Consider the following 10,552-nt stretch of genomic DNA (forward strand, 5'->3'; position numbering starts at 1 on the left):
GCAGGCCACAGGAACGATCCAGGAGGAAACAGGTCCAATACTAGAACATTGACTGGAAGCCAGGATCAAAGCACTAGGTGAAGTTAAATAGAGAAGCACCTAACGACTTGACCACATCACCTGAGGAAGGAAACTCAGAAGCCGCAGTACCACATTCCTCCACCAACGGAAGCTCACAGAGAGAACCAGCCGAAGTACCACTTGTGACCACAGGAGGGAGCTCTGCCACAGAATTCACAACAGCCTACGTGGCGTCATGGGTCGGTAAGGGGTTAATAAACATGTTGAACAACACTAGGGCCAGGACAGAGCCTTGTGGTACCCCACTTGAAACACTCTACCAATTGGATGTACAACAATTTATTACCATTCTTTGAGTACAATCACTGAGCCAGAGATGAATCCACCTAACCGTAGCCTTGTTAATCCCATTCATGGTCATTTTTTCAATTAGGATAGTATGAGATACTTTATCAACTTTATCAAATGCTTTGCTGAAGTCGAGATATACAGTGCTGTGCAAATAAATTGGGACAAAGCAAAAAAAATAAAATGTTATAATGCACTGTTACATACTAATTCTGAAAATTACCTTTTTCCACTGGCTAGTTGACCAAGATTTATTTATTATATATTAAAACTGGTTTGAATCACTGACTGGTAACCAACTTACGATTTTACTTAAAAAATGCTTTGTCCCAATTAATTTGCACAGCATTGTACTATATCTGCCGCATTTCCCTGTTTGACCCAGTCAGTGATTCCATCATAGAATGAAATTAGTCTGGCATGACTTGTTTGCTACAAACCCATGCTGGCTCTGGTTAATTACTGTATTGCTATCCAAGTACTTACATACATGCTGTTTAATTAGTTCAAATATATTTCCTGGTATAGAAGTAAGATTCACTGGCCTGTAATTTCCTTGCTCCATCCTCTTTCCTTTTTTGAACATGGGGACATTTGACATTTGAGGACATTTGACATTAAAGGACTAGTATGTCTGCTGCATTATCTGTCAGGCATATACAGGTGCGTCTCACAAAATTAGGATATCCTCAAAAAGTCAATTTATTTCTGTTCTACAATATAAAAAGTGAAACCTGAATCCCATAGAACACCTGTGGAGAGATCTAAAAATGGCTGTTTGGAGAAGGCACCCTTCAAATATCAGAGACCTGGAGCAGTTTGCCAAAGAAGAATGGTCTAAAATTCCAGCAGAGCATTATAAGAAACTCATTGATGGTTACTGGAAGTGGTTGGTCGCAGTTATTTTGGCTAAAGGTTGTGCAACCAAGTATTAGGCTGAGGGTGCCAATACTTTTGTCTGGCCCATTTTTGAAGTTTTGTGTGAAATGATCAATGTTTTGCTTTTTGCTTCATTCTCTTTTGTGTTTTTTCATTTAAGACAAATTAAATGAAGATAATAATACCACATAATTTGTGATTGCAATCATTTTCAGGAAGAAAATGAGTATTATCAGCGTCTCCCACTCACACACCACCTCCTCACCTCGCCCCCTATCTGTCGGAGTCCCACAAGGTTCAGTCCTTGGGCCCTTGCTCTTCTCCATTTACACCTTTGGCCTGGGACAGCTCATAGAATCTCATGGCTTTCAGTATCACCTCTATGCTGACGACACACAGATCTACATCTCTGGACCAGATATTGCCTCCCTTCTAACCAGAATCCCTCAATGTCTGTCCACTATTTCATCCTTCTTCTCCGCTAGATTTCTGAAACTTAACATGGACAAAACAGAATTCATCATCTTTCCCCCATCTCACGCGACCCCCCCAACGAACCTATCCATTTCAGTAAATGGCTGCCCACTCTCCCCAGTCCCACAAGCTCGCTGCCTCGGGGTAATCCTTGACGCTGATCTCTCCTTCAAACCACATATCCAAGCCCTTTCCACTTCCTGCCGACTTCAACTCAAAAATATTTCACAAATCCATTCATTCCTCAACCATGAATCTGCAAAAACCCTAGTCCATGCCCTCATCATCTCCCGCCTCGACTACTGTAACCTCCTGCTCTGTGGCCTCCCCTCTAACACTCTCGCACCCCTCCAATCTATTCTAAACTCTGCTGCCCGACTAATCCACCTGTCCCCCCGCTATTCCCCGGCCTCTCCCCTCTGTCAATCCCTTCACTGGCTCCCCATTGCCCAGAGACTCCACTACAAAACCCTAACCATGACGTACAAAGCCATCCACAACCTGTCTCCTCCATACATCTGTGACCTCGTCTCCCGGTACTTACCTACCCGCAACCTCCGATCCTCACAAGATCTCCTACTCTACTCCCCTCTTATCTCCTCTTCCCACAATCGTATACAAGATTTCTCTCGCGTATCACCCCTACTCTGGAACCCTCTACCACAACACATCAGACTCTCGCCTACCATCGAAACCTTCAAAAAGAACCTGAAGACCCACCTCTTCAGACAAGCCTACAACCTGCAGTTACCACCGATTGACCAAACCGCTGCATGACCATCTCTACCCTCACCCACTGTATTCTCACCCATCCCTTGTAGATTGTGAGCCTTCGCGGGCAGGGTCCTCATTCCTCCTGTACCAGTTATGACTTGTATTGTTTAAGATTATTGTACTTGTTTTCATTATGTATACCCCTCCTCACATGTAAAGCGCCATGGAACAAATGGCGCTATAACAATAAATAATAATAATAATAATAATAATAATTATCTGACAGAATTGCAGGGGTGTCAATACTTTTGGCCATGACTGTATAGAGTCATTGCAAACAGTGTGATGTATTTCAAGTGTTTATTTCTGTTAATGTTGATGATTATGGCTTATAGCAAATGAAAACCCAAAAGTCATTATCTCAGTAATTTGGAATAATTAACAAAAACACATGCAAAGGCTTCCTAAGCGCTTAAAAAGGTCCCTTAGTCTGTTTCAGTGGGTTCCACATTCATGGGGAAGACTGCTGACTTGACAGATGTCCAGGAGGCAGTCATTGACACACTACAAGGAGCATAAACCACAAAAGGTCATTGCTAAGGAAGCTAATTAGGACAACACGGCACTTCTGGAATTCTTCCTGTCCTAGCAGTAGATACTGCAGACTCCCACACAGCGTGCTGCCACACAGATCTCTATCCAGATGACTGATGAAGGTCAGGTATTGACCAGCAACTGGGATAACCGCAGCCTTGAAAGGATTGTTAAAATAAAGGTCATTCAAAAATTTGGGGGAGATTCACAAGGAGTGGACTGCTGCTGGAGTCATCGCTTCAAGAGCCACCACCCACAGACCTATCTAGGACATGGGCTACAAGTATCGCATTCCTTGTGTCAAGCCACTCATGACCAATAGACAATGCCAGAAGCGTCGTACCTGGGCCAAAGAAAAAAAATCTGGACTGTTGCTCAGTGGTCCAAGGTGTTGTTTTCAGATGAAAGTAAATTTTGCATTTCATTTGGGAATCCAGGTCCCAGATTCCGGAGGAAGCGTGGAGAGGCCACAATCCAAGCTGCTTGAGGTCTGGTGTGAAGTTTCCACAATTAGTGATGGTTTGGGGAGCCATGTCATCTGCTGGTGTAGGTCCACTGTGTTTTATCAAGATGAATTTAGTGCAGCAGTCTACCAGGAAATTTTAGAGCACTTCATGCTTCACTCTGCCGACAAGCTTTTTGGAGATGGAAATTTCATTCTCCAGCAGGACTTGGCACCTGTCCACACTGCCAAAAGTACCAATACCTGGTTTAAAAACAACAGTATCACTGTGCTTGATTTGCCAGCAAACTCACCTGACCTTAACCCCATAGAGAATCTATGGGGTATTGTCAAGAGGAAGATGAGACACCAGAACCAACAATGCAGACGAGCTGAAGGCTGCTATCAAAACAACCTGGACTTCCATAACCCCTCAGCAGTGCCACAGGCGGTTCGCCTCCATTCCACGCCACATTGATGCAGTAATTGATGCAAAAGGAGACCCGACCAAGTATTTAGTGCATTTACTGTACATACATTTCAATAGGCCAACATTTTGGATTTTAAAATAAATTTTTTAAATAATTTTTCACGCTGGTGTTATAAAATATTCTAATTTACTGAGATAATGACTTTTGGGTTTTCATTGACTGTAAGTCATAATCGTCAACAGAAATGCACACTTGAAATAGATCACTCTGTAATGACTGTAATGAGTTTCATGTTTTGTATTGAAGAACTAAAATAAATTGACTTTTTGTTGATATTCTAATTTTGTGAGAAGCACCTGTAACTTCACCAGAACCTCTTAGTATGCCCTATCCACAGGATGGGGAGACACTTGTTAAACAAGAGTGATAAAATTGCGGGGGGGGGGGGAGGATAGAGCAATGCTGATGAGAGGGGAATAGAGTGAGTTGAGTCTAAGGCTATGTGCACATGTTGCGGATTCTCTGCGGATCAGCAGCATTTTTTGAGGTGCAGAAACGCTGCAGATCCGCAATTGATTTACAGTACAATGTAAATCAATGAGAAAAAAAAATGCTGTGCACACTTTGCGGAAAATCCGCTGCAGAAACGCTGCGGTTTAAAAGAAGTAGCATGTCACTTCTTTTTTGTGAATCTGCAGCGTTTTTGTATCCATTCCATTATAGAAAACCGCAGGAGTAAAAAACGCAGCAAACCTGCAAGAAAACCGTAGCAAAAACGCACAAAAAACTATGCGGAACCGCACAAAAAACGCGACAAATCCGCAGGTGCGTTTTCTGCCAGGAGAGGCAGAATCCGCACCAGAAATTCCTAAGCCTAATCCGCAATGTGTGCACATAGCCTAAAGAAGTGTGAAAATTGCAAGATTTCTATTTTTTATTTTTAATACAGATTGTGATATGTAAAAAAAATCTTCAATATTTTGGGTCTACTTGAAGGAATGCTTTTAGTGAACTCAATATCTACCAGCCCTCTGAAAATGTCTCTATATGCATATTTTTCACACAAACTGGTTTGTTGAACATTCTGCTGTCTGTTCTGATATTCTATTTCCATAAAATGGATCACCTGTGCCCTACAGGTATTACGAGACTGTGTCTGATGTTCTCAGTTCTGTTAAGAAAATGGAGGAAAGTCTGAAAAGACTCAAACAAGCACGGAAAACTGCAATGTCCAGTAATACTACTAATGGTGGGATCAGCGATGACAACAAAATCCGGCTACAGTTAGCGCTTGACGTGGAATATTTTGCAAATCAGGTATGCAAATTATATTTTACATCAGTACTTCAAAGCACATTAAATCAAATTTTCTAAAAAATGAGCTAAATCTGATCTCCTATAATATTTCTACATTTGTTTTTCTTACGGCCATGTGAAACGGCAGCCAAAAGCACTACAGAGTGCGCTGCCATGTTCAGCGGCAATTTGTAAAGGGGACAAACAGAGCTGCTCCCGCTATGGGAGACCTGGAACAGCCAACTCTATAATGGAGGTTTTTGGACTTAAAGGGACACTGTCACCTGAATTTGGAGGGAACAATCTTCAGCCATGGAGGCGGGGTTTTGGGGTTTTTGATTCACCCTTTCCTTACCCGCTGGCTGCATGCTGGCTGCAATATTGGATTGAAGTTCATTCTCTGTCCTCTATAGTACACGCCTGCGCAAGGCAAGATTTCCTTGTGCAGGCATGTACTACGGAGGACAGAGAATGAACTTCAATCCAATATTGCAGCCAGCATGCAGCCAGCGGGTAAGGAAAGGGTGAATCAAACACCCCAAAACCCCGCCTCCATGGCTGAAGATTGTTCCCTCCAAATTCAGGTGACAGTGTCCCTTTAAGATGCTGATGACCTTTTTCTCGCAGATATGTAATGAGTATCAGAATGGTGGAGGCCTGACACCTCTGCCATTGATCTTCATTTGAGGCCGGATGTCCATACGTTTTGTCTGCGTGTGTTCATCTGCACTGTACCCTGGTAATCGAGCTTGTACATGTACTGGCTTGTGACTGGTTCATGCAGCGTTATATGAATGCCCTATTTATTAATTTAATACAGCACAGAGGGGCCTCAGTGGTTACCTGTCCAGGTCTCTGAACTAGTGCGCTCCCAGGATGCAACAAGCCCATGTGATAAAGATGGCGGCAATACAGGGGCAAAACACTGGTGAGAGAGCCACTCACAGCCTACCAACTCATGGAGGGGGTGATTGCTTTATATATATGTTTTTTGCACTTCATTTTTCAGGGTGCAGCCAGGCTCCGTACTTTTGGTCTTGTAAACTACTGTGTGTGCCCCCACGGGATGCATTTAGATGCTGGGCGGCCCGCCTGATCTAATAGTACAGGAGTCACTAATAGGCTGAAAACCATGTACTGTGCATTACCTGTGTGTGACCATCGCCCTATACAGCCTCTTTTGTGCAATCTAACAGTAAGCAATCACCCCCTCCATGGGTTGGTAGGCTGTGAGTAGCTGCCCCATCAGTATTTTGCACCTGTATTGTCATTACATGGGCTTGCATCCTGGGAGTGCACTAGCTCAGTACCTGGACAGGTAAGCACTGCAATCCCTTTGTGATGTATTCATTTTTGAATTTTTAGAGTATTTTAGTCCCCTTCTTTTTGCCCTATTTATTACACTGATGGCTGGACATTACACGACAAGCACTTCTTTATTTTTACCCTTTATGGTCCCCTATTTCTATTGATTGTAAGCCTGCGAGCAGGGCCCTCACTGCTCCTGGTATGTTTGTATTAAGTGTTGCTCAGTAATGTCTTATCTGGTTTCTACAAGTAGCCTCTGAATTGTAAAGTGCCCCGGAATATGTTTGCGCTATAGAAAGAATTACTATACTGCAATATTTTTTTTCCCCACAAGAACAGTCCAGGTGGAAATTCACTTTTTGTGCAACAATATATGCTATATATTATTATCCTTATATATTATTGGAATATAGCAGGTCTGTATCCTGTCTGCGAGTTCTGTTGCAAGCACGGATAGCACACAAACCAAAAATGCACTTGCTTCATCAAGCTCTAAGAGCTCATTCATATGTCAGTCTTTGTCCATGGGTGCCATCATTGTTTTTCACTGATCGCACACTATATTCTAGGGGCAGCACACGTCGGATGATGGCATAAAAAAATTAGATGTCCTACTTTGCTCTAACTTGTGAACAAAGTGAATGAATCTTTACAAAAAAAAAAACGCAAACTGATGTCTTAATTGCATCTGTTTGCTGCCATTTTTCGCTGTCTGACTTAAAAGGATGTGAAATTTCCTTCAGTTTTAATTTTTTGGGGGGAATCTGGGGGAAAAAATTATTAAAACTAATGGTAATAACTGATAAATGGACCAAACACTACTGAAAATCTGATCCAGCACACTACTAAAAAGCTATCCCACTTTTTACAGTCGAGAAAAATTGACAGGTGAATTTGGACCAACTTTAAACTAAACTATCAGCGTTCTGCACCTAAGAGCATAAGGCCATGTTCACACAGTGCGTTTTTTTCTGCGGAACCGCAGCGTTTTTGCCGCTGCGGTTCCGCAGCTGTTTTCCATGCAGGGTACAGTGTACTGTACCCTATGGAAAACAGGAACCACTGTGCACATGATGCGGGAATCGGGAAAAAAAGCCGCGCTGAATAGCCGCGGTAAAAAAGAAGTACCATGTCACTTCTTTTTTCGGATCTGCACCCATTGACCTCCATTGTGAGTTCAAACCCGCAGTAAAACCCGCAGATGAAAAAAATATCTGCGGGTTTTACTGCGGTTTGTGGTGCCGAACCGCTGCAGCAGGAAGTGCGGGGAAGCGGGCGGAAGTGCGTGGGCGGAGTGTGGCTGCCCCCCCGTGCTCCGATCCCGCCCCCCCGTGCTCCAATCCCACCGCCCCGTGCTCCGATGCCCCCCCCCCAGTGCTCCGATGCCCCCCCCCCCCCCCCGTGCCCTAATCTCCCCCCCTTATACTTACCCGGTGTCCGTCCGGCCGTCTTCTCCCTGGGCGCCGCCATCTTGCGAAATGGCGGGCGCATGCGCAGTGCGCCCGCCGAATCTGCCAGCCGGCAGATTCGTTCCAAAGTGCATTTTGATCACTGAGATATAACCTATCTCAGTGATCAAAATAAAAAAAAATAGTAAATGACGCCCCCCCCCCCCCCCCCCCCTTTGTCACCCCCATAGGTAGGGACAATAAAAAAAAATTAAGAATTTTTTTTTTTTTTTCCACTAAGGTTAGAATAGGGGTAGGGTTAGGGGTAGGGTTAGGGTATTTTCAGCCATTTTAACTGCATAGAAAACTGCATAAAAAAAGGATCAAAAAAGGACCAAAAAAAGGACCTGCGTTTTCTGCCAAGAGCTGCAGTTTTTTAAAAAACAGTCCTGAAAAAAAAAGGATGGAAATCAGGAACGTGTGAACATACCCTTAACATTGATGAAAAGTCTAATGTCTACTTCTTAGGCACAAACCATTATGGTATATGTTATTGCATTATTTTGTAACATTTGCTATAGTTTCATAATTTTGTGGGTTTTTTTTTTCCTGTTTAGATTCAGAATTTTGGACTGTCTACAGATGATTTTGAAAGCTTTGCTGCTCTTATAGAGTTAGTTCAAGTTGCCAGAGAGCAAATTGTAGTGGAATAAAGTAATAATTTGAATGGACAATTAAAGTGCTCTATTTTACATATTCTTGTTATCGGATGCTTGACAAGTTTTCCACCTTTTCTTGTGTTTCTGATTACAAAACTAATGTGATTAAAGTTTCCAAATTGGAGGTTTGCCCACTACTCAAACAACCTATTCTCAATTACCATATTCTCCCATGATTTTGTAATAACAGCTGTAACCACCTCTTTGCGTCTGTTTTCCCGGGGCTCGCGTGACATTGTCACGAGTCCTGCAGCCAATCAGTGACTGCTTCACATTCACTTCCTTCGGACATAAGTGACATCCAGAGGAAATTGGAGCAGCTGCTAAGATTTCCCTTGGATATCAATTCCTCCTGATGTCAAAGAAGTGAAAGTGAAGCGGTTACAGATTGCCTGCAGGGCTCGCGTAACATAAGATAAGAACATCACACAAGCCCTTGAAGAACTGTTGCCGACATCACTGGATCGGCGCTCACAGAGTGAGTATAGCTGTTTTCATTGTACATTAAAGAAAATATGGTGATTGAGAAGTGGTTGTCCAAAAAGTGGACAACCTCTTTAATTTAGAACTCTTTTTGTAGCCATAGCAAAAATGTACCAAATTATTAGACTTGTAAAGTACATGTCATTTTACTGTACAGAAATGTTAGTTTTATTGCACTCAATGTAATGGATCAGGGATGATTATCTGTTCCATGTATGGAGGATAGTTTTCAGCAATAATAAAAGTATAGCTGTTTCATGAAAAGCTGTTTCATGAAAAGCTGTTTCCGTAGTCTGTGACCTTGATTATATATGGTCAACTCTGCCAGAGGGCTGTGGCTGCTTTTAGTCTTGGGATTGTTATAAATTCCTGCAGTTAGACATTTATGACAGATGAACATGTAATATTTGTCTTGAAACCCCTTTGGTTTGTGTATATATAAATATTAATCTGCATGTTAAAGGGAATATCTGGGACTTTAAAAACTAAAAAAAAAAACATGTAGTTGCTAACAGAGGCAACTACCTGCCTGTTGTACCCGGTGAAGGTCGTTGATGGCTCCTGCCAGAGATTCAGCTACTCCCTATCAACAGAACAGCGCAGTATTTCTTCCTGTTGGCAGGTCGGGATTACTGGTGTCATGCTGACTTACAGCCGGCTTCCCCCAGTTAGGTAGCAGAGGCCAGCTGTTAATCAGCATGACACCAGTAGTCCTGCCCTGTCAACAGGAAGAGAAACTGCTGCTCTGTTGACAGGGAGTAGCTGAACCTCTGGCAGGAGCGGTCAATGACCGGTGCCAGGTACCACAGACAGGTAGCTATATCTGTTAGCAACAATATGCCTTTTTTATCCTAAAGTTCTGAATATCCTCTTTAAGGCCCCCATACACATTACACTAATGTTGGTGGAACACTCAACTGTCTATTGTGTGTATGAGACTACTGTTTATATATTATTATTTTTTTTTTCAAATAAATGAATTTAAACATGTGTTCCTGTTTTCTCAAGCCTTTAGTGACATGTAGACGCGTATGGTGTGAATTCATAAGAACAGTGAGAAATATGGCCCTCAATCCTATGTATTTCCTTTTCTTTTTGTTTCATGTTGCTCTAAAATAGTGTTTTATTTGCTGTGTGACATATTTATTACTATTTTCCTATAAATTTAGTGGAATTTGTGCCATGTATGTCCATTTGTAAAATTGTAGAGAAAAGTTAGCCTTGTTTGCCACTTGGCCAGTTTTTTTTACATTCAGGCCTCATTCAGACATCTTTAAATCAAATTTGTTTCTCACGGCTATAACACATAACCTTTCTATTCTATTAAGCTTTTCACATATTTGTTTTTTTTACGAACCCACGGTCCACAAAAATACAGAGACCTGTCTACTTTTGATGTGAGTCAGGAATTAAAATTACCCAAGTCTATAAAGTTGGGGAAAATCACTGACCGTG

General features: G+C 42.3%; 1 protein-coding gene across 2 annotated transcripts in view; it reads left to right on the forward strand.

Annotated features, from left to right (window-relative positions):
* COG2 (component of oligomeric golgi complex 2) overlaps window positions 1-10,087 on the forward strand; it is a 139,143-nt gene extending 129,056 nt beyond the window's left edge. For both annotated transcript variants that reach the window (XM_069769462.1, XM_069769465.1), the window contains 2 exons: window positions 5,043-5,220; window positions 8,513-10,087. In XM_069769462.1, coding sequence (XP_069625563.1) covers window positions 5,043-5,220; window positions 8,513-8,608 — 274 coding nt within the window. In that variant the 3' untranslated portion in view covers window positions 8,609-10,087. The remainder of the gene's footprint in view (window positions 1-5,042; window positions 5,221-8,512) is intronic.
* The last annotated feature ends 465 nt before the right edge of the window (window positions 10,088-10,552 follow it).

This window comes from Ranitomeya imitator, chromosome 5 (assembly GCF_032444005.1).
Source record: "Ranitomeya imitator isolate aRanImi1 chromosome 5, aRanImi1.pri, whole genome shotgun sequence".
NCBI classification, from domain to species: Eukaryota; Metazoa; Chordata; class Amphibia; order Anura; family Dendrobatidae; genus Ranitomeya; species Ranitomeya imitator.